We start from the raw sequence: 24,420 nt of genomic DNA, 5'->3' as shown, positions 1-24,420 counted from the left end.
AACCTAAACATTTTCTTAGGTTTAAACTTCCAACTTCTCACCGAGGCAACTCTTAAAGCCAGACTTCCCAAGTTCCCCTTACCCTCTAGAATTCTGGATGAGGAATTCTGGGAGTTGAAGTCCATACGTCTAAAAATTGCCAAAGTTGAGAAACACTGCTGCAGGAAAATAACTCCCATTATCAGTGGTGTTCAAACTATTTATCTGCTTCAACATTCATTGATTTACCACCACCACTACTACTCTCAATAAATGCAGGTCACAAACAAGCTGTACACTGCAGGAGTGATTCCTTAACTACTGCAGTGGGGTTAAGCTTCTTGGGATTACTTCATCATGCTAAAGTAGGAGTGTCAAACTCGTAATGTCACATGATGTGTTGTGACGTATCGTGACTTTTTCCCCTTTGCTGGAGCTGGAGTGGGCACGATTTTGGCATGATGCATCCGGCCTGCAGGCTGGCAGTTTGACACCCCTGTGCTAGGGTAAAGATTGGAGGATATCAAACAAATTTTTCCAGATGCTATTCAGCAATAACTCAAATTTTGTTTTTGTTTGCAATAGTGGCAAATATCTATAGCTCAGGTGTAGGATGAGGGTGAAGGTTTGTTCTCCAAGCTTTTGGGTTGGTTTCCAAATGTTTCATCACCAGGCTAGGTAACATCTTCAGCAGTGTTTACGGCACGGGTGTCAAACTCGCCGCGTCACAACATATCGTGCCTTTTTTTGCATTGCCAGAGCTGGGGTGGGCACGGCCTCCATATGATGCAACCGGTCCGCGGGCCGGCAGTTTGACACCCCTAGTTTAGGGGATGTCTGTACCAGTGTTCTGCTGTTTACAAGAGCTTCAAGTGTGGGTGTATCAAATGAGGATCTTGTGGTGGGTCAGTGATGAAGCTCCCACAATTTCTGAAGGCAATCTGTTCCATTGGTCGATTGTTCTCACTGTCAGAAAAATTATCCTTATTTCTAGGTTGAATCTCTCCTTGGGCTTAAAGGGATGATTACCAGATTTGCAACTGACACAAAAGCAGAAGTGGGTAACGTTTTCAGAAAAAGCAACGTTTCAAAAGAACCTAGACAGGCTTGAATAGGCCCAAGTTGCATTTAGAAAGAAAGCAAGGGGAGAGGGTGTGTAGGGAAACCTGACTTGGCAGTACCAGAGTTCATGTGAAAGGGATGCCTCACTTGAAGGCTGCCAGGATGGGGAGGGGAGTGGAAACAAAGTCCTTTCGAGGAATGTGCTCAGCCTGCAGAGGAGACAGAGGGAGCTACGTAGTACTCTTCAGACACTGTACCTAAAAAGCTGTTTCTAAATCTCAGCGACTTTGAGATGAGTGAACTTCAACTCCTAGAATTCCTCAGCCAGCAGTCTCTGAGCTTGATATGGAACCAACTAGCTTGGAATTCTAGAAAATCAAATCAATCAAAAGACCTCCTACACAAGAAACCAATGAACAGCCCGGATCAAAGGTGGGCCAGTCAGGAACCTGTGTTCTTGAACGAGAAACCAATCAGGCACCAGATTTATTGACCTCCCGTGATATGGACTAATCAGAAAGTAGCTTAAAGGTAAAGGTAAAGGTTCCCCCGCACATGCGTGCTAGTTGTTTCCAACTCTAGGGGCCGGTGCTCATCTCCGTTTCAAAGCTGAATAGCCAGCGCTTGTCCGAGGACATCTCCGTGGTCATGTGGCCAGCATGACTAGAAGCCAAAGGGGCATGGAACGCTGTTACCTTCCCACCATAGTGGTCCCTATTTTTCTACTTGCATTTTTACGTGCTTTCGAACTGCTAGGTTGGCAGAAGCTGGGACGAGTAACAGGCGCTCACTCTATGCTGACTCAGGAATTCTGGGAGTTGAAGTCCATGAGTCATAAAAGAGCCGAGGTTGCCTACTCCTGGTTTAACCTGACAGCTCATTGCTCACTGCTTCATGTTTGATAATGTTGGATTACGAGGATGCTCATTTCACCGTTTTGCAATAATTATTTTTCATTCAGCATTTTCTTGCTGCAAGCTTTTTCAAAAAAAATGCATAATTGGAAGCATAATTGGTGGGTGGGCGGGGAGATTCAGTAAAATATCTGGTGAGCAAATATGAAGACAGTGATATTTTAATACCCTAACTAACCTATAAAGGGTTGTGATGTAAGCAAAGGGTTGTGATGTAAGCAAAGAAGCCTGTTGTGCTTTGGGCCCTCTAATTTAGGAATGTAAAAGTGTCTATTATCTCAGATTCAGGGATCAGGCTCTCATCAGCTCCAGGCCAAACTGGGGACACCAGAGAACTTAGTTAACGATAGAAGCAAGTTGCGTTTTTGAACTAAAGGTGAAGTCTCCAATGCAAGATTACAGGTGAACAGGGGTTGTGAGAAAGGCAGAAAATGAATTAATATCCTATATTTTCTCCTGCTGTAATCTCAAAAATCAGGATAGGCTGCTGGGTCCTTCTGAGTATTTTCAGAGGCAGTTCTGCCTCCTTTTTTCTCTCTCCCCATTCCCCCCCCCCCTCCACCCGCACCGTCCTTTTTCCTTCCTCCTATTATGCACCTAAAACCTTGTGGGGAAAAGCAGCAATAATTCCTTCACTTGTATTCCTCCGATACACGGGGGTTACACGCGACTGTTCTGCAATCAGGTTGAAGTTGGAAAGAAACATCCTTGTTTAGAAAAGGGGGAAAAAAAGCAATTGCCGAAACCCGGGATCGAACCAGGGACCTTTAGATCTTCAGTCTAACGCTCTCCCAACTGAGCTATTTCGGCAGTTGATCAACATTGTTTCCAGATGAAGTAAAAAAAAAACTTGATTCTTTTCTGCTGAATTTATTGATCTCTACGTTATACCTAAAATAATATATACTTAATATAATATATACTTTATATATATATGTAAAATGTATATACAATTGGATATTGTTTCGTCCAGCGCAGCCTCTCCTTAATTAGCTGATTCTTCCACTAATAACTATTTGCATGCCAACAGTTGCAAATCACTCGGGGTTTTGCTGTTTGTTTTTTTTGCAAGGCTGGTTTCCCAACGCTTGCAAAGACACGGGCTATCTGGAAACCCACGTTCTTTAGAAGATTCTCAAATTCATGATACAAATCTCACAGCTTAGCCCTACTGCCTCGTTTAGCGAGTAAAAACAAATGGCACAATTGGCACGGGTATAAATATAACAACTCGGAGAACAGTTCTAGCCATCTGAATTCTACCACTAGCAGTCTTGAATTAAGCATCACTGCAAATTGCAATGGAACCGCAGCTGTATTCTTATGCAGGAAGGGTCATATAAGAGCAATGGAAAATGTTCCTCTTGAGCAAAAGAACTTGCTTTTCCATCTGAATCTCGATGCATGAAATCGGCTGCATTGTCCCCGTCCATGTCCACAGGGCGCTTCTCCGCCCCCGTCCTTGCTCAGTCTCTGCAAGATGTTCCTAACAAGATGTTTACCTCTTGGGCGGAGAGCAAGAAGTTCGTCGATCATCAACCGCCTACTTCTCGGAGCATCTCGCTCTCCAGGCAAGATAATCCAACAATCTGGTGGGGGCTGTCTTACATTACAGATATTACATTACTTTCATTGTCATTCTTTACAGCCACCAGTTGTCAAGATCGTCTAGAGCAGAATATCTCAGAAACTTTAAGCTGAGCGGACTACAATTCCCAGAATTCCCCAGCCAGTGCTTAATGGAAGGGAGGTTCGCTAGCTTAAAGTTCCTGAGGTTGAGAAATTCTGCTCTAGACAATCTTGACAATGGGTAGCTGTAAAGAATGACAATGAAACTAATTTATTTCATGTGTATATAACAAAATCATCCATATATTTTTTTAAAAAAGAAACCAACTAAAAATACAAATTAGGATGAAAATTTATCTTATATATTTTTATAATTGGCAACAGTTGCCTGGTTTACTAGTGAATACACTACTGTAGTATCTGTGCAAAATATTATGTACGATATGACAGTCTCTACTTACTTGCTCTTTTATTAACACATGTATAGCTGCATCCATCAATTAGAAGAAAATATTGCCTTTTTAAAATCAAATACATTTCCAAAAACCATTTCTTGACATCTGGAATAATATTACATTTCCAATTACTGAGATTCTTTATTCCCCAACCTGGCCTAATAGAACATAATTCCTCATAAAAATTCCAAGCTTTGGTACATAATTCAACATTACATTAACATCTTTAAATTTTAAAGCTTTTCCCCATAATTCATTCAGATGCTGGATTCAGTTCCATTGGAGGTTAGTGGATTTCACACACAATGACCACTCGTGTTTTTGTCTTTTTCTTTTAAAAAGGACAAATATACACACAAAACCAGCAAATTACTATACTGTATCATTCTTTGAGCAATTTCAGCTCTAGAGTTACTCAGCCAAGTACCAGCAGTTAGATATATTGAAACCCAAGTAAAAAATGAGAATATCAACTTCTTCCATTAATTGTTTTCCATTTCAGCTTGGCTGAAATGTTTTTTATTCCAGAAGTGTTTCCAGGCTTGAATTTAACTTCGTAATTATGAAAACCTGGATGACATTCTGAACCAGTATACCTATCATCAATGCTATGGCTGGGGATGATGAAAGAGAGTACAACTGGCATTTGGGCCAAGAGTTTAGGGAGTATTTTCCTGCTGCTTTTACCTCAGGCATCACAGGTTACTTCTTGCAGCTATTTTAATCCTTGGAAACCACTTAATCACTGTTGCAAGATTACTTGAACATTTAATAAACCTTTATTGTCCAAGTACAACATGTGTACATTGAGATTAGCTGAGCCTTCCCCCCCTGCTCCCTCCCCCCAACACACAGTGACAACAAACCCTCCATCCTACCACACCATGTGAACCAACTACACCACACACCGGCCTCCCAAGTCAATTCTGCATAAGTTCAGAGATTATATCCCATTCAAAAGCCTAACAGCCCACGGATAAAGGCTGTTTTTCAGCCTGTTGGTACGGCTGGCTATACTCCTATATCTCCTACCTGATGGTAGGAGAGTAAAGAGATCTCGTCCATACCCCAGAAGTCTACAGTAGATCTATTAAGTACAACAGATAGAATTTTTATTTAAGCTTTTTCTATAGGAGGGTTAGTTTTGGACCGTTTCCAAATTGCAATCATAATTTTGTTTTGACCATGAACATGCTATGGAGAAAATAGCATATACTTTTCAAGCATTTCTGGAAACGGTGTTATTGCTGTAGTACATTCAATTGATACAATTATACGGTTATTACTTCTCAAGGGTGGTGTGGCACTCTCTCATCCATATAGATTCTGCCCCTTCAATCCGGTCAACTAGAGAGGGCCTGATTCAGATCTTGCCCTCATCAAAGTGAGGAAAGCATGGGCAAGGAGGCTTCTACATCATGGAAAACATTGCCCAAGACCTCCTGTTTTCAGGAAACCCTTTAAATGTTTTTAAGCAGGCACTTGAATGGTTTTAATGCTTAATGAGGATGGGGGATTTTTTGTTTGTATCATGTGGTTATTTTTAGTAATTAGCATATAGGGGAACACTGCTTTATTTTTTTTCTTCATGCTGTCCCAGTATTTGATTCCTGTGGTATAAAATGTTACTACATATAACTTTTATCCTAACAAATAAATGGCTCCATTTCCCTGTGATGATGCACCTCAAATAAGTTTTAATGAGCATTTAGGGGTTTTTTTAGAAATTATATAGAAAAAGTCCTTAAAAGTCACACATTTTTATACCAAATTCAGAAGTATTACAGGAACTGTCAAACCATACAAACTTTGCAACGAGGTTTAAAAGGATCATTGTTCTTTAAAACTAAGCAAACCATGACCCTTTTTAATCATGTTGCAAAGGTTTTACATGTGAAGCTGAAGAGGTTTCCAAGAGATGCAAGCATTATTTCAGCATTCTTCAGTGAAAATATAATTTACATGCTAGAATGGGCTGACACTATTCTTACATGTTTATTTTGACGCTGGAAACTGGAAACCAGGAAGCCAATGAATGCATTTTGAACCAAAAGAAGTGATCCCATACATACTTTATCTCAGAAACAACCATAAATATGCTTATGAACCTTGAAATACTAATTACCCTTAAAGGAATCTAGTAATTTATTATTTCATACAGAATATATTATAAAACAAACATAAAATATAATTGAAACATATTTTATTCTGTTAAAATATGACTTGGTTGTCTACAAATCATAATTTCTGTTGAGCAAGTAGAAAAAAAATCTTATCTTTTCAGTTAGGCTCTCAGCACAGGACAGTATTTTCAAAATGAACAGATTGCTAATGTCCTCTGGTAAACCATGATGAAGAGTATGCCTACCTCTTAAGTATAAAATATTGTCTAAATTTTAATACTGATAATACAATATTGTAACAATACAAAGAGCTACTTTAAAGTGCACTTTTAAAGGAAAAAACGTTATTGTCTTGAAATGTCATTTTAAAGCTTCAGTACTGGAATGTTCATGAAATTATTTTGGCCCCAAAGAGGATTACATTGAGAGTTCAAAATTTCCAATCTAAGCTGCTGATACTTGTTTTGTGAATACAATACACCTTCAACTTCAACCACTTCATTTCTTTTTTTTCATGTGTTCTTGAGGTAGTATGATTTCCTTCCCCCCCCCCTTTCCAGCTCTGATGCATACAAATTCATACAGATTCTCCAGCAACAGGAAATGGTTCCAAAGCCTTTTCTGGATTTTTCCAGTTGTGGAAGTTCTCTTGATACCATTCAACTAGGATTAAAAACAAAACAAATAAGTTACACCATAAACCCTCTTTTAAGGTAAATCCATGCCAATTTTAAAAAATTAAATGAAATTAGTCACTAACAACCTACTTACAACCTTACACCGGCACTAACAGCTTATAAGGGTTCTCTGCTTATTAGCAACTTTTCAACAATTTTTAGTTTGAAGCAGGTTCTCATATAATGATGGAAAAAAATATTATGCTATAAAATCATGGCTGTACTCGGCAGTTGCTGGCAACTCCAACTCTTGCTTGGGATCAACCTGAAGCAGCCCACCATCCCAGGAAAAGACAGAACAGTTTTCAGGAATTCCCATAGCTACTATGCATGTGCTGATGATTATGATGAAGCTGAACACATGGAATCATGCAAGTAATAAGATAAAATGTATCCTGTTCAAACAAAAATGCTGCCTGTAAAATATATAAATAAGAATTGGCTGATTTCTGCTGTTCTTATAACTTAAGCACTGAGTTTCTGCAAATCTAAGACATGACAACTGGACAACTAAAACCCAGGATTTAGTAGTCATGTTGCCAAACATAATTGCTGCTCTGAAACAGATCATTTGTGCTCAGAATTCAGATAAAATTAATCTCTCAAAACTCAAAAGCAAGTTTAATTAAGTTCCCCACTATAGAAACTGCAACTTTAACTAAGTCTGTGACAAATTAGTGTGTAAATTATGTGTATTTTATTTTCCAAATTAGCTTGTGATGGCTATTCATTTCCATTCTGCCCCTTTCCCAGTTCAGTGTATAGATAACGTACTTGTTTTCTTGATTCCTTCCTTCCAAGAGACCTTGGGTTTCCAGCCTAAACTATACATTTTTCCAGAATTCATTGGGTATCCCATGTCATTTGTAGGTCTTAAAAAAAGAAAAAGTTTTTTTCAACAGAAACATTTTATTTCCAGCAGCATCTGTATCAGCTATCATCATAAAGGCATCTTCCTTTGGCTCAGCCCTTAAGTTGAAGACCCTTATATATTGTTTCACAAGTTCTTTACAGCCCTCTCTTAGCGGTTTATAGAATCAGTATATTGCCCCTAACAATCTGGGTCCTCATTTTACCAACCTTGAGTCAACCTTGTGCCAGTGAGGATCGAACTGCTGGCAGTCAGCAGAATTAGCCTGCAGTACTCCATTCTAACCACTGTGCCACCACGGCTCTTAAATCATACCAAACCAGATTTAAATCAATTTGGAGAATCAACCCTATCTTTTCTATTATATTTCAGAACATTTTGCAAAAAATGTAAGAAATGTTAAGAAATCCCCAAAAGCATGTTTGAAACTTGTCATGTCTACTTTAAGGAGCTCATGGAATCCTCAGAATATTCTTGGTTAAACTAATTCTTAAGGCATCAATCAGTTTCAGGATAAGTAATTTAATACAAATGACCCCACATTAACCATGTCAGATATATACTCGTACTCTTAAATTCATATACTAACTCCCACCACTTATCAGTAGAGGCATTTATGTTGTAACTTAATAAGCAGAGAGAAAAAAAGATGTTTCTGAAACTATAGTTTGTTTTACAAGAAGCTCAGCTGTGTGGCAGTACTTAATTACATTGCTTCAAGCAACTATTGTCCAATAAATTTGTTGGATAAATCTGATTTATTTAACTACAACTCTAAGTGCCAGCCTCTTCTAGAAAATCAAAATATTACTTAACATTAGAAGTGCCTCGACTCAACAACTCAATGTCTCAACTGAGTCATCTATCTATATTATTAATTCTTAAAGTGTGTCTACCTCTGTTTTTTTGGCTAAAGGGATGTTGAAGAAGGGGGAAAACAAACAATTCTAAGCTAATAGGAGCTATTTTTTCAATTTCTGTATCCAATAAGCTGCTGAAAGTTGAAGATGGCACTGGAATCTTTAGAGGCAATTATCGCCAAATCAGCACCCAATATCTGCTAACAACCATACATGTACGCTAGTAATTCCCAATCTCTTTGATGTTTCCAAGCTTTTATGTAGTCTAATCCTTACAGATTATCCTTTTCATTTGAAATTGGTTTCATACTTTTTAATTCTTCATCTTCCAACTACACCCCATGCCTTATTGTTCAATTAAGATGAGTCACTCTTCATAAACATTTCTAAATATCAGTACTCTTTAGATTGAACAGACAATGCTTAATTTTTGTTGATTGCAAATCGCTCCTTTTCAAGAATCCCCATGCAATGGTAATTTTGCTAATCTTTTAAAACGAGATGGGGCAAGTAATTAACAAAAACTGAGACCACAAGCAATAAAACAGAAACAGGGGGGAAAAAACCAGACCTTATTTTAAGACAATGTGCTTATTATGAATAATAATAATTATTCATAATAAGCACATTGTCTTAAAATAAGGTCAAGTTGCCTATAGACCTCCCTGCTTTTTTTTTCTGCTCTGGGAAAGGAAAAGTAGTGCACTAAAGCTCCATGCTGTTTTCTCAATACAACAAAACCATCCCACAAAGGAACAGACTTGGAGATTCAGTGCATCCACATTTTCTCAGAATTGACAGAGTTATGTGTCTAATTCTTTGACAAAGAGTAATGTTTAAGAAGATTATTAAAAAAGAAAGCAATCCCAACAAATGATTGGAAATGAAGCCTACTCATCATTGTCTTACCTGTCTTTAACATAATCCATCCAGTATTCTATCTCAGCTTCTGAACTAGTATTTTTAATCTGACAATGAAGAAAAGATGCATATTACCAAGTAAATATTTGACAATCTTGATCTGATTAACCTTCTTTGAATAGATATTTCAATGAATAATTGGAACAGCTTTTATTGTACATGGATTTATTATTAATGCACTTTAATCAGGACTAACACCAGAATTCTTCCAATCATAATGTTCTAACTTATGAAATTACAGAATTACAATTATTCAAAAACAGTATCTAATGGGAAGACACAAAGGGGTAGATATGATCCTATTTTTCTATTGTGGAACTATGTTGTGGGCAGTCTCACAATGGCTACTCGACTTCAAAAGTTGCAACTAGTTGAAAAGAGATGACTAGAGGTAGCCCTTGACGTACAACCCAAATTGAGACCAGATTTACTCATGACTGGGTCGATGAGTAAAACTGTCATTAAGCAAGATGCCCACATAGAATCATAAGGCTGGAAGGGACTTTGGAGGTCTTCTAGTCCAACCCTTGCACCCATTATGGATAGATTGGAGTCCTGGGTAGGGAGCACGGAGTGCCTTGGGGGGGGGAAGGCCCTGGAGACCCTTTGTTGGACTACAGGTTTGGAGTTAAAATCCTGAAAATTTTAGCTCCATTCCTGCAGGACTTTCTTTCCCTTCTGTCCACTGCATAACTTCAGTGGACCAGCTATTATAACAGACAAGTCATCTTCTCCCTCAAGGGAGAATCTGAGGATCTTTCTTTTTATTTGAGCAAAGATCTACATCCACAGGAAGGAGTGTGAATGACACAGGAGCCAAGAGCCAAGTTTCTCTTATACCTCCATAGTGTCAAGTATCACAATACTGATCTATCCCTGTGGTGTGTCATATGACTGCTTTTTATTACAACATTTTAAACATTAAAAAAATGAAGCAAAAAGAGATTTACAATGTCAAACATTTAAATAAAACCAAGATCTGTCTTAGTGAAATGCTCAAGTCGGCTCTTGCCCATTTTACTGTTATTGCCTAGGTCACCTATTTTCAATTTAATTATTACTCACAAGATGGATTAATTCCTTTGCAAGTTGGGTTATAGACATTGCAAAACTGGTTCCAATGTTGTAGATTTCACCTGGCTGCCCTTTCTTCAGAACGGTAAGGAATGCTTCTGCTACATCACTAGCATAAAGAAAATTTCTTTTCTGAAGTCCTGAACCATGAATACAACTGAAGGAAAACACAAAAAGTAGATATTTTTTTAATATGGATTATTAAAAACAAGGTCCTCACTGATAGCAGAATGGTCTAGTCAGGTTTTCAAGGAACAACACTCTCTGAAAAGCAGAAGAAACCTCTAAAACTTTCATTTTATTATTCAAATTGGTAGTCTTTGCTGGATAAAGTATGCAAAAAAGCAAAGTGCAAAGCAAATGATAACCCACAATTTTTATTAACAATAAAATTCCAAATCACACATAAAACATTACATTCCTAAACTACAGATTGCTGGGGATCGTGAAAGAGAAAAAGAGATTAATACAGAGGCATACAGCTACCTCAACCAAGACTTTAGTAGTGAAAAACACAAAATAACAAACATGATCTAGCACAAATTCTATGACCTCTGCTGGTGGAAAAATATTAAAACACCTAAATACAGCTTCTCATTTGATCAAAAGCAATAACGCACACCAAAATAATCCAAGCTTTGAGTCGTTTCCCCCACCCTAATTGTTTATATTGCATATATACGCCTGACCTATGGAACCGTTTACCGGTTGAGCTCCGGATGGCTCCCGACCTTCGCACCTTCCGACGCGACCTAAAAACATATCTGTTTGAGCAATCCGGTCTGGTCTGACGGGTTCTGTTGTAATTATTGTTTTAAGGTAACTATCTTCTGCATTTGGGCAAAATTAGGGTTTAATTTGTTTTCAATATCTGTATTTGTGCATTCTGATATTTATGTCACTGTTCACCGCCCTGAGTCCTTAGGGAGAAGGGCGGTATACAAATCAAATAAATAAATAAATAAATATTCAACAACACTCAACAATTTCCCCACTCCATATTTTAATAAAGAATTGCATATATGGAAACATAATTTTTTTTATTTATTTTATTTTAATTCCATTTATATCCCGCCCTTCTCCGAAGACTCAGGGCGGCTTACAAGCTTAGCAGTAGCCTTCATTCTATGTATATGCCTGCTTGTTAGGGCTTTCACACACACCCCAAGCGGCATTTTTACAAAGTCAGCTTAATTGCCCCCAACAATCTGGGTCCTCATTTTACCTACCTCGGAAGGATGGAAGGCTGAGTCAACCTTGAGCCTGGTGGGATGCGAACCTGCACTAATTGCAGGCAGCTGGTGTTACTTAAGGAGGCATTAGCCCACTATGTATTTAAATGAAAATTAAATTAAAAACAGACCAAACTCCAAAGCTCTGTTCCCTTTTCTTAATATTAAAATTTCTTTAGCAATAAGAAGGGAACTAATTTTACAGGCGTATCCAATTTTTAGCCATATGTTCAGTTTTCAGAGTGTGACATCGCTTGTTTTCTTACAAACACAGTTTTTAAATGAGCAAGTACATACATACATACATACATAGGTAACACATACCATTTTCTATTCTGCTGTAAGAGAGAAATGAATTTAGGAATAACCTAGGAAACAAAATGAACAATTATTAAAATTCATACTATTTTAAAACAGAAAATGATGCAGTTTCATTGCTACAAGTAAGTTCTCACTAATGCTAGCTGTCAGATCTGCCATCTTCAGCTTGGCACCTCGCTGTCATCCTGCCATCAATGGATGGGCGGGGGAGAAGTAGGCAATTGGCATGTAGAGGGTAGACGACCTACAAGGGAGGGGGTGACAGTTTTGACGAAAACCAGGTGTGTGAGAACCAACTTGTTCCAGTTTTCAAGGCCGCAGAGCCTGGGAAAGGAATGCAAATTGCATCAAGAGACACCAAACATCTGAGCAGTTTCCTATATGGCACACCAATGGTTGAAGACAAATCGGTCAAGGGGGAAGGGCTGGGGAGAAAATCTGTAACCTTTTGTGCGGGAACCTTAGATCTAGCCTTGCTTTTGCTGCAACCACTACTCCTTAGTAAATTAACTTATCACTTCAATCAGATGGAGTCAAGGGTCTTTCTTTCCTAGGGACTTAGCTAGAGTAAGCCTGACACTAGCAATAAACATAAAAATCCCTACCCAGCAAAAAATTGCAGAGTTGTGCACCAGTATCAAGAAGGGCTTTCGTGCATGAGGCAGAAAGAATCTCAAGTCTAAGCTTGTAAGCCGCCCTGAGTCTTCGGAGAAGGGCGGGATATAAATGGAATTTTAAAAAAAGTCTTGTTTCAACTCTTAAGGCAGCTATTAAAAGGGAAAGTGGTGGCAAGTAACAGGCACACATCTGCACAGTGGTGCTGCTGGAGTGAAAAAAGGGCCTCCATGTGTAGAATCAAACCATAACAGAGTGCTCCTTATCTATCTGGAATTCTTAAAGTAGCAAAACCCATTTTCACATACTAGAAACTTGAGCTAGGTTAAAACATTCATGCTGTTAATTCTCTAAATTAAAATCTCAAAATATAGGCTAGACATAACAATGTTTTTAAATTGGGCTATTACTGGAGATAACACTAAGATAAATCCTCCTATAAGCAATTATTGGTGAGAGAGAGAGAGAGATTCACAAAAGTCCAATATTATCACTTTCTAGCCCAAGGATGGCCAGTAGGCAAGTTTGATCATATCCCACTCCAAAATAATTGGAAGTTAAGCACTGTGGTAACTGGAGACCCAGCTGGCTCTATAAATATTTCAACCTCTACCCATCAAAAATCTCAAAACTTCGGCTGGACATAAAATGGCAAATATTCTACTCTGAACACAGATATCTCGTAATGATCAATCCTTTGGATAATTACTTCATCTGATAACAGATGAAGGTCCAGCTTTTGGTAAATTTTGCAGAGATTAAAAAATGCCCTGGGTATATGAGAAGATTGACCTGATCAAGTCTATATATTATATCTTGGCCATATCATGAATTGTCCTAAAAACAGTATACAGTTTGTCACTTTTTCATGGAACATATTTCCATGGTAAACTACTGTAGCAGAGTTGGGGTGAGAATGGGGCCAGCTGAGAGGCTTTGCAGGAGCCCTGCCGATTAGGCAGGAAGATGAGGAGCTCCAGCAGCTGCCATGGGTCTGGTGGCAGGGCATGGTTCAGAGGATGGAAGAAAAAGGAGGAAGCAGATGGAAGGAAGGAAGAGAAAAGGCTTGGTGGAGCTTGCCGTTCTGAGCCAGCTGATCGAAGAGAGAGTAAGAAGCTGGGGGTTTTGCATTTGCTTTTTTTGCTTTGTTACAGGCCGAGAGGGAGAGGGATAGAGTGAGAGTAGTTGCTGGAGCTGTTTGCTGGAAGAGGGAGAGGGAGAGGGAGGGAGGGAGGGAGGGAGGGAGGGAGGGAGGGAGGGAGGGAGAGAGAGAGAGAGAGAGAGAGAGAGAGAAGCTTGCTGGAGCTGTTTGCTTGAAGAAAGCCAGGCAGAGAGGGAGAGGGGAGAGTGGCCGGTTGGAGCTGTTTGCCTGAAGAAGGCAAGGCAGAGACAGAGAGAGAGGGGATGACAGTGCCTGGTTGGAGCTGTTTGCTTGAAGCAGGCCAGGCAGAGAGAGAGAGAAGTGGGGAAAGGTGAAATTTTATTGTTTCTTTTTCTTTCATTGTCGGCAGGCCAGATGAAGAGAGGGTAGTTTGGGGACTTTTAATTCCTTTCCCATGTTGGAGTAAGCTAGGCAGAGGGAGTTAGGGAAGAGTTTGACATACGTCTTTTTAGTGGGAGGTAAGGGGTTTTTTTTTCTTTATAGGATTAGCTGGGGGAGATAAAAAGGGATTACATGGAGTGAGGTCAGAGAGGGGTGAGGAGAGCGGGCAAGGGAGGCCTCTGCCAGCGCCAGAGATTGGTTGCCATCGTTCTAGGCAAGTTGTTGTCATCAAAGACAGATTAACATCATCCTGGGCAAGTTGTTGCCACCAGAGACTGGCTGCCATTGTTTTAGGCAAGTTGCTGTCACCAGAGACTGACTGCCACCGTTCTGGGCAAGTTGTTGCCCCCAGAGACTGATAGCCATTGTTTTGGGCAAGTTGCTACCACTAGAGACTGACCGCCATCGTTCTAGGCAAATTGCCATCAACAGAGGCTGATTAACATCATTCTGGGCAATTTGTTGTCATTAGATTGACCACCATCTTCCCTGTAAGTTCTTATTGCCTGAGATCAACCACCATCATCCCACGTGAGTCACCGCAGAGACAGCGACCATCACTGCCCCATGTGCGTGGCTGCCAATCATGACTGAATACTGCCATGTTACGTACCCTGTTAGGCAGAGGCACCAATGTGAGAGACCTCTTTGGGCTGGTGGCCACTTTTGGAGGGAAGGTCAGGAGGGCCCGGACCTAAGGGGACCCTATGGGGGTGGCGCTACACTATAAATGTTTAAAAAAGTAAAAAGTAAAAAGAACTTGATTTAACTTACTTTTTCTGGAAACTGATGGGGTCCATAAACGTTGCTGCTCCGTGTGATAACCACTGGAAACTTTAACGTATACATGACAACTGTATTAAAATGAACCCAGTCAAAACTGCTATTAATGAACTAACATGAGTGATATCCAGTTAAACCCATTCCTGACAGCATAATTCCTATTGCCAGAACAGCAACAATCCCCTTACAGTTTTTTTTGCTTCCTCAGATTCTACTGCTAAGGACTGATATCAATGAAAGAGAATATGTCAGCTGCCACCTTAATGCTTGCTTCTGTGCCACTATATGGTGACAGTCTGCCATGGACTCTGGGGAGGGTGGATGGAAGGGTGGATGCTTGGGGGAAAGCGAAAGTACTAACTGCTGTATCTCCCTGAGACACTGCTTTAAGGTTACCCGGCTGGGAGAAGAATGCAGCTGCATATAAACCTACGCTTGAAGTGACCGTTCTGAAAACATCTTGCTTGAACCTGATACGTCATTGGGGGGTGGGGGGTGGGGGGAGATCAGCGATCGGAGACGGTTAAGGATGGGAAAAGTTGAAGTTAGGGATTTTGCAGTGTGAATCTCAGTTCTGGCTGTGCACTACTGCAATGCACTTGACTTCTAATAAAACTGTACCTTTCTCAACAAATCAAGCCAAGAATCGTTTCCATTTAAAGGTTTGCATTTGTGGCAGTATATCTGTAGTTCAGGTTTGAAATGAGAGGTCCTTGATACTCTCTGAGCTTGGTTGTTTTCTTGCAGACGTTTCGGTAACATCATCAGTGCTAGCACTGATATCAAGGACTGATATCCAAGTGCACTCAGATAATGCCTGACTTCACCCATTATTTTTTGCCAACAGAACAACCAGAAAACATACATTGCTGAGGCAGAAAGGCTAAGATTAAAATGGTACATTTAGCAGAAGGATCTAACTTGATCCACTGCACCTAAACTAAGGTGAAAGCCCAAGGAAAAAGTTGGTTTCTAAAAACAGGCAAGCAATCTAGGGCCCCTAAGCTACACATAACTTCTAAATCTGCTTCCAGACAAGTTGTTAAAAATTAGTGGTATGGTTTCTCCCCACTGGCAGGCAAACAATAGTAGAAAACTATAGTATAAACTTAAAACAACTTCCATATAGTTTTAAAATTCTCAGATCTTCCCCCATGCTAAACAAAAGCCACAATCTCACCCTGGCATAGGGTGAGGTTGAGGTGGGTCCCAACTTCCTCCTAATAAGGGTGGCCTCCAAGTTACCCTTCCCAGCTCCATGGCATAATTCACTAGCTTTAGCACTTCTTTTGTTATGTATTTGCATCCCTTTGGACATAAACAGGTAATTGATAGAAGCTTTCACAACCCCAATGTCATTTCTGCTCACCTGATATTTTTCCCAGTAAGATTGGACAAAGCATTCAGCCGCTGCCTTAGATGTCGCATAAGGATTTGTGGGTTGTTTGGGTGAAGATTCATCAAATTCCTGCAGGAAAAGTTTACATAAAATAAATTTTAGCAGATACCAGTGAGTTACAAATGGCTCCAGTCAACTAGTATAAGTAACTCTTAATACCAGCAACAAATATTAAGTATCCAGTTGCCAAATATATACAGGTAGTTTCAGGTTGTGACCACTCATTCAGCAACCATTCAAAGTCACAATGGTGAACAAATGGTACTTATGACCAGTCCTGAGAGTTCTGACTATCATACTGAGCTGCAGTTGTAGGATTGTGATTTCTGATGTTCCCTGCCAGCTTCTTAATGGAGATGCCAGCAGGAAGTCACAATCCTTTGAGATCCTTGCCTAATGACGCGCACTTAACAATGGCCAGAACTGCTGCTGCTAACTGATATGGTCACACCATCACATAGTGATGGAAATTCTGGTCCCAAGTACTGTAGTAACCTCAGGACTACCTCTACTCGTAATTTGTTCTGCTTACTTGTACATCAAATTAAAAGTATACACACAAATGGGCACCTTCAATGCCTTTTTAATAGGAAACAATGTAAAGGTTTAAAATACTGATATTTCTTTATAAGAGTTTGGAGCTGTAAAATCAACCTGACCCACACAGAAGAACAGGCAAGAGATTTCAACCTATAATAGCTCACCTTATCACAACTCCCTCCGTAAACTTCATCAGTGCTGACATATACAAATTTTTCCACATTAGCCTTATAAGCAGCCCGAAGTAGAATGTACGTTCCATAAACATTAACATAGTTGAACTCAAGTCTGTGCCAAAATGAAAGATCTACATTTTCAGTGAAAAAGAATAAAGAGGGTGTCACGTTGGCAACTGAAAACAAGTACAATCCTTAACAGAATGCTTAGATAGAAAAAATGTGTTATTCCCCAAACATCACACAACACAATGCTTCTAAAAATGTTAAGGCTGCAACCTGATAGCCCACAGAAGCATAAAGCAAGCAGCTGAGAGCATTTCTCTTTCTTTGTGAGCAGAGAGGAAGAGCTGTGTTCATAAGTCTCCCAACTTTGGACAAAGAAATCCTAGATAATGCCTCAGACACATATATTAAGAGAACACTGGAAGTCTAGATAAGTGGAGCTTATGCATAATAGCATTATTACATTTTAAATAATGTGTTATGCTTATGTTTCGGAGAGGTTGTCTTGGTTTTTAAACAATTAAAAAGCCAGAAATAAATCTCTTAAATAAACACATAGCACTTTAGGTTGAATAGTCAGACTTAAAAGCATACAAACAGGGAAAGCATATCGTATTTATCAGCGTATAACACGCACCGGCATATAACACGCACCTCATTTTAAAAAGGAAATTTCAGGAAAAAAACTTAAATTTCAAATAAATAACTATGGGTCATTAACATTATATCGGCGTATAACACGCACACATCATTTGCCCCCTATTTTCAGGAAGAAAAAGTGCATGTTATACGCCGATAAATACGGTATTTAAAATTATTATTACAGGCCAGAATCTAATGCAGAATTAAGCATATTAATCTTAAAAAGTGCAATGTCTGTGCCAGATGTAGCCATGATCCTTTCAAAAATTTTCTTTTATGAATCGGTACCTATTTAGTTCCCTTTCCATAACCATCAGAACTAAAGACCCTATTTTAAAAAGTAATCTCTTTCAAATATTCCAATAAACATAACAGAAATAACTGAATCCATGAAAAATAAAGCTGTGCTGAACTTAGATTTAAGTCTATGCCAAATAAAAATTCTAATGACTAAAACAGACTCTCTACAAATTGCTCTACTTAATCTATATAATCTAGACTTCAACAGGGTTCAACCACTGGCAAACTGCAATATTTCAGTCTCCACCACCAGCCACATCATAATACATAGCTTATTACATGAAGTATTAGCTCTGTCCTTTGCACAAAACCTGGAAGCTATTGAAGAATGCTTTATCAATCCTGCAAGATGGTGACAATTACAGAGATATGCCATGCTCACCTACATGCGTTTGAGCTGCAAAATGTAACACTATATCAATTTTCTCAGTCTCAAATAATTCTTTTATGAAATTGGGTTCACAGATGTCTCCCTAATAAAGAAAAAGGGAAATAGAAAATGAGCACGGAACAGCAAGTTATTTTTCCAATGGTAAGCATTTGATATATAATTGGTATATAATTTAATAGAAAATTGCAGGCTTTCATCTCAGTTTTCATCTTATAATAATTGCACAGTAGAATCAGAGAGCTGGAAGGGGAGATTTTACACCAATTCCAGCTTGCTTAGTACAGGAATTTAAATTAGGATTAGCATCGTTCTGTTCTCTCTTCTCTCCCCAAATTTCCATCAAACCTAAATATAGTCAGAAATTTAATCATATGTCTTGATTTCCTATCACTGTTTATAATCAATAATTCTCTGAAATGTTTCCAGTTTGGGGGGACACTTAAACTACAATGTCCAGAGCTGGCCACTGTACTCACAAGTGCAGTCTGACCAAAGCAGAATAAAACTGAACTATTATTTATTTAATTAATTGATTGATTTTACATACCACCCTATTCCCGAAGGACTCAGGGCGGTTTACAGGGCGAATTAAACAATACAAATAAATACAATTAAAATAGAATTAAATTAAGACTAGCCCGCAATTAAAACAAATTAAAATTTAAAATTTTACCTTCCATGAAATGGAAATTATGCTTCTGGAACTGTGTTTGCCATTTTAGCTCCCACATCATGTTGTTGACTCAAATCGACTACTATTCCTCAAGTGTTATTACCACGCCAGTATCCCCAGTCCTGTATTTGTACATTTGACTTGTATTCTAGGTGAAGAATTTTGTCTTTACCTGTTCACTTTCATTTTGTTATTTTAAACCCAACTCTCAAATTTACTCAAATCATTTTGAATTATATTGTATATCCGCCCTAATATATTAACTTTGTCATCCAATTCTTGGTTATCTGAACATTTATTAATCTCTCCATCTTTTCACTCAAGTTATTAATAAATCTTCTGAAGAAGGTGTGCCTGGGAATATGGCAGCCCACCTGACACCTTGTTTCACTATAATCAGGAACCACTGATGATCCCTCTTGTAGTCTAATTTGAGTCAACTATGTCCTGTCATGCCACCTAACATGCCGGAACTAAAGCTGCAATCATTTGATTTTAAAAACCCAATGAATGCAAAAAGTTTGGTTTACCTGAACAAATTTGTAGTTCTCTTTCTCAGAAACTGTCTTAAGGTTTGTTAAGCTTGCACAGTAGTCCAGCTTAACAAAAAACAGAAAAGGAGAGAAAGTGAGAAAATAAATATTTTACATGAAAAGTTGCTGAAAACAAGACTTTTTCAGACCAAATGTTTTGACCCAAGAATTCTAACTTTTGCAGAAGCAGTTTTTTTAAAAACCTCTGTGGTTTCATATGGACACAGGTAACAATGCTGATATTCCACTGCCAGTTGTCACCATTGCTGGGTAAAGGTATACACACTCTTGTTAAAATGCCAGATTTTTTGAGATGTAATAAAGATAAATCACTTCAGATTTTTTTCCCACCTTTAATGTAACATATAAGTTTTACAATTCAATTGAAAAACAAACTGAAATCTTGGGGGAGGGGAAATAACAATAAAAAGTACAATAATGTGGTTGCATAAAGGTGCATATACTCTTATAATACAGGGTGTGGCTGTGTTCAGAATTAACCAATCATATTCAAACTGATGGTAAATAGTAGTCAGTGCACACCTGCCATCAATTGAAACAACTCTGATCAAGCCCATATAAACTTCAAGTGTGCATTAGGATTTTCTGACATTTACTTAGTTGCCTCTTACAGCAAAAGCCATGCGCTGCAAAGAGCTTACAAAGCACCACAGGCATCTCATTGTTGGAAGGTATCAGTCAGGAGAAGGTAACAAAAAAAATCTCAGGGCATTGTATATGCATACTGTGGAACACAATCAACGAGTGGAGAAAATATGGCACAACAATGACATTATCAAGAACTGAATATACCTGCAAAATTGATGAAAAAAACAAGAAGAAAATTGGTCCAAGAGGCTGCCAAGAGGCCTACAGCAACATAAAAGGAACTGCAGGAATTTCTGGCAAGTACTGATTGCATACCACATCTGACAATCTCCAGTATTCTTCATATGTCTGGGCTATGGGGTGGGATGGCAAAATGGAAGCCTTTTCTTACAAAGAAAAACATTTAACCCTGGCTACATTTTGCAAAAACCTACATCAAGCCTGACAAAACATGTGGGAAAATATGTTATGGTCAGATAAGGCCAAGGTTCAATTTTTTGGCCATAATTATAAGAAGTATATTTGGTGCAAAAACAACATTGCAGATCACCAAAGGCACACCATACCCACAGTGAAGCATGGTGGTGACAGCATTATGCTTTGGGGTTGCTTTTCTTCAACTGGAACTGGGGCCTTAGTCAAAATCTCGTCAAGGAATTATGAACAATTCCAAATATCAATCAATTATGGCACAAGCTTCTGCTAAAATGTTGAAGATGAAGAGAGATTCCATCTTTCAACACAATGAACTAAAGCATATTCCAAATGAATAAAAGAATGGCTTCAACCAGAGGATCAAAGTTTTGAAAAGTATTAGTGTAAGGGTAATCTGCACACTTATGTAATGATGTTACTGTATCTTTTATTAGTTTTATTTTTCCCCTTAAAAGTTTTTGTTTTTCAATTGAATTGTACAGTTTATATGTTACATTACATCTGTTATTTATTCATTAGCACTCAGTGTTGCTTGGGAAAATTGGATCAGGAAAAATGAATAGGTTTGCTATGAGTTTTTAGAAACTGAATAATACAAATTTTTATTCAGAAGCAGAAATTCTTTGATTTGAATGAATGATTCAGAATTCACAGGTTTGCTCAGTTATAAAAATATGGGTATGTAAATGCATCCACTTGAATCACTATTAGCAAACCAACCTTTAGAACAAATTATACAGCCTTAGAACCTTAAGATTTCTCTCCCACCATGTTGTCAGTCAAACACTACAACTCTTTTTAAGATACTGCTTAAAGATCATTCATTTAATTTAAATCAGTGGTCTTACCTTATCCAGATTAATGATCATATAGTTAGGATACTTTTCCACAAGGGAAACTATCACATGGGAAGCACTGTCAATTTTGGAAGAAAAAACAGAGATGGTCAATATGCAGAATTATACCAGGCTTTAATTTTTTTCTAAATCTTGTTCATGGACATCAACAGCTTTCCTCATTTTTTGCTCTGGCAGTAAGATCAGGAATTGTGAATCTTTTTCTCCTTCTCTCTTTTAAGCCTAAATTAAGACGTTTAATTGCCTCTCAATAAAAACTAAGAAATACACCATAAGTAATAAATCTATTTTTTTTAGTTCTTTGAAAAATGCTTATAGGACACTTCAGTAATGGTACAATTTATTTTGATGTTCTTTAAACCATTTATATAAATAGATACTTTTGTGGGAAATAGCAAAACTTTAAATATGCAAGGTTATAGTCTATTAGAGAAATTTCAAATATTTTTCAGTCTCAAATATGGACCTTCAGAAGCGTATTGTAAGGAAAGGGTTTAATACAAAAGAAAATTAAAGTACTCTGAGGAAATGTACAGTATAGAAAACAGACAAGACATGAGAGCATAGAAGTAGCCCTCACCAGGCAAACAACTTCCTTTTAGGATTTCAAATGCATAATTTGAAACAGAATATTAGTGAAACAAATAGAAAAAAACTTTCCAGAAAAAGAAAAGCATCTTTTTACATCAGATGAAAAGAAATCTGGGAAAAAGAGGTAACTTATTATCTCTAGTCACTGGCTTTATTTTTAAAAAGATTATACCAAAAATTAGATGAGCAAAAAGGGAGAACTTATGCTGAAGTTCTAACCTGAACTGAATAATTAAGCTTCTTTTTACTTGCACATGGTTCAGAAAGAACTGACAAGCAACTTACTGTGTTTAGGAATTTAGGAATTCAAAAGCAGACTCTATCCTTCCTTTTCTTTATATGGAGGAAGCAATTCTAGCTTTGTTTACACAGCGGTTTTGAATATAAATATTGCACATGTATATTATTTTTTACTTTTATATTAGTTCATAATATAAAATACAAAAGTACAAAAGAAAATAACAGGAAAATTAGAGGGAAAAAAGTGTAGGAAAATTATGGGGAAAAGGTTGACTTCTGTCTCCTTCTGGTGCAGTAGAATTAGATAGTAACATCAAACCTCAACTTTTTACTTTTCCATAATAGTATAAACTAGCCATTTCTATAAGTTAACAACAAACCTATCTAAATCGGTAAAACCCAAAGTTAAAAGTTTCATTTCCTCCCCCCGCCCCATCTCAATCACAAAGTCCAGACGCGGTTTTCAGGAGGTATATTTAAATTATTTCGGTAAGAACATAAACGCTTCGTTTTCAATCTTATTTTTTTATCATTTTCTAGATCCGCTAAAATAAACCCTGTCCTTCCCGCTCCAAAAGCAACTTTTTTTTTCTCGGCTTCCCTCTCTAGATACCAACGTCTATGTTCGGACAGCGGAAACCTTTTAACGTTGGAAAGCCGGAAAAAGGTTGGAAACCGGCCGCCGCCGCCGCCGCCGCCGCCGCCTCCCCGATCAGGAACTCACATGAAGCCGGCGCCTCCGGTCACCAGGACGCGCTTCGGCAACCCGCGCGGAGCCTCTGCAGCCCGCAAGACCCCCGCGGACATTCTCCCGCGGAGCCCAGCTCCACTTCCGCTCCTTACGTCAATTCCGTCCGCGGGAAGAGCGAGCTTGCTCGCGCTCGCGTTCGCGCTAGGCCCGGGGAGCCCGCGAGGCCCATTGGCGCCCGTTCCGGGACTTGCCACTTCTGCAACGGGGCGCCCGCGAGCCTGTAAAAGCTCTAGTCCCTGTCAAGAGCTTCTGAGTCCCACGTCGTTGCTGTAATACCGACCAGGGCTCTTTCAACAACGCGGCACCAGGAGAAAGGGAAGCCAAACAAGAGGAGCAGATTCCACAAAAGCGTTGTCAGGCTGTGCTTTGGCCGGTTAAAAATGTCGTGGGAACCTAAACAATCAAATTTCTCAATAAACAGGCGGAGATATTCCGAACGGCTTGGTTGGACTCAGGAAGGTCTTCCAGCTGCTGACATAAAGCCAGCGTTTAACATGTTAAGGAGGAGACAAGGTTTCGAGGACTGGTGAGTTCATTTAGTATAATGGACTTACTATGTGACTTCTGAGATGGAATAGCCTTGAAATCATACAAAATACTTATAGGTCGGTTTTAGATTTTGGCCGTGGTTTGCTCTCCGAGCTTGCCATTTAGTAATTTAATAATAATAAATTTAATAATTTTGTCTGGCACACAGGACGTATACAAGGTAAAGAGGAATAGAACAAGACACTTTTTGTTCTTGCCTTGGTGGAGCAGTGGGCTAATGCCTCCTTAAGTAACACCAGCTGCCTGCAATTAGTGCAGGTTCGAGTCCCACCAGGCTCAAGGTTGACTCAGCCTTAAATCCTTCCGAGGTAGGTAAAATGAGGACCCAGATTGTTGGGGGCAATTAAGCTGACTTTGTAATAATGCCGCTGGGGTGTGTGTGAAAGCCCTAATGAAGGCTACTGCTAAGCTTGTAAGCCGCCCTGAGTCTTCGGAGAAGGGCGGGATATAAATGGAATTAAAATAAAATAAAAAAATAAAACTCCCGCTGCTGCCGTTACCTAACCTGGTAACGAAACGTTCGGGAACTAAATGGCAAGCTCGGAGAGCAAACCCCTAGCAAAATTGAACACCCCTTTTCTGCTCCCCAGAAGACAATCATTCAGAGCAGTTGACTGAATTATGTTTAAAAGCACTTTTCATTCCTGCGTTATTTGGGACAAACGGGAGGTAAATGGCGCTGCTGGACATTTAAGCCGCGCGGGCTCAGAATCAGTCTTCCACGGTTGA

The 24,420-nt window shown here is 38.9% G+C and overlaps 1 protein-coding gene across 2 annotated transcripts; it reads right to left on the bottom strand.

The window, feature by feature from the left end:
* Positions 1 to 6,100: 6,100 nt before the first annotated feature.
* On the bottom strand, positions 6,101 to 23,221 carry TGDS (TDP-glucose 4,6-dehydratase). 2 transcript variants are annotated; one of them, XM_081328102.1, is made up of 12 exons: positions 23,116 to 23,221; positions 21,552 to 21,618; positions 19,657 to 19,725; positions 18,445 to 18,535; positions 17,103 to 17,245; positions 16,369 to 16,467; positions 14,991 to 15,050; positions 12,062 to 12,105; positions 10,497 to 10,662; positions 9,420 to 9,478; positions 7,554 to 7,651; positions 6,101 to 6,765 (listed from the first exon to the last, which is right to left on the bottom strand). In XM_081328102.1, the coding sequence occupies exons 1-12, from the start codon at positions 23,196 to 23,198 to the stop codon at positions 6,680 to 6,682; spliced, it is 1,065 nt and encodes a 354-aa protein (XP_081184228.1). In that variant the 5' UTR covers positions 23,199 to 23,221; the 3' UTR covers positions 6,101 to 6,679. The 2 variants fall into 2 exon arrangements, with proteins under 2 accessions (XP_081184228.1, XP_081184229.1); XM_081328103.1 differs by lacking the exon at positions 7,554 to 7,651.
* Between the last annotated feature and the right edge of the window lie 1,199 nt (positions 23,222 to 24,420).

Source organism: Vipera berus (genome assembly GCF_964194415.1).
Source record: "Vipera berus genome assembly, chromosome: 4".
NCBI lineage: Eukaryota > Metazoa > Chordata > Lepidosauria > Squamata > Viperidae > Vipera > Vipera berus.
Note: the sequence above shows the minus strand (reverse complement) of the source record. Positions and strands in the feature narration are given on the sequence as shown.

What these genes read in the sequence shown, in the direction of transcription:
- TGDS (XM_081328102.1), bottom strand. Translation starts at nt 23,198, where the DNA reads ATGTCCGCGGGGGTCTTGCGGGCTGCAGAGGCTCCGCGCGGGTTGCCG. An exon ending in ACCGGAGGCGCCGGCTTCAT is followed by an intron (nt 21,619 to 23,115) that starts GTGAGTTCCTGA and finishes CAAAATTGACAG; the next exon opens with TGCTTCCCATGTGATAGTTT. An exon ending in TGCAGCTCAAACGCATGTAG is followed by an intron (nt 17,246 to 18,444) that starts GTGAGCATGGCA and finishes CTGAAAATGTAG; the next exon opens with ATCTTTCATTTTGGCACAGA.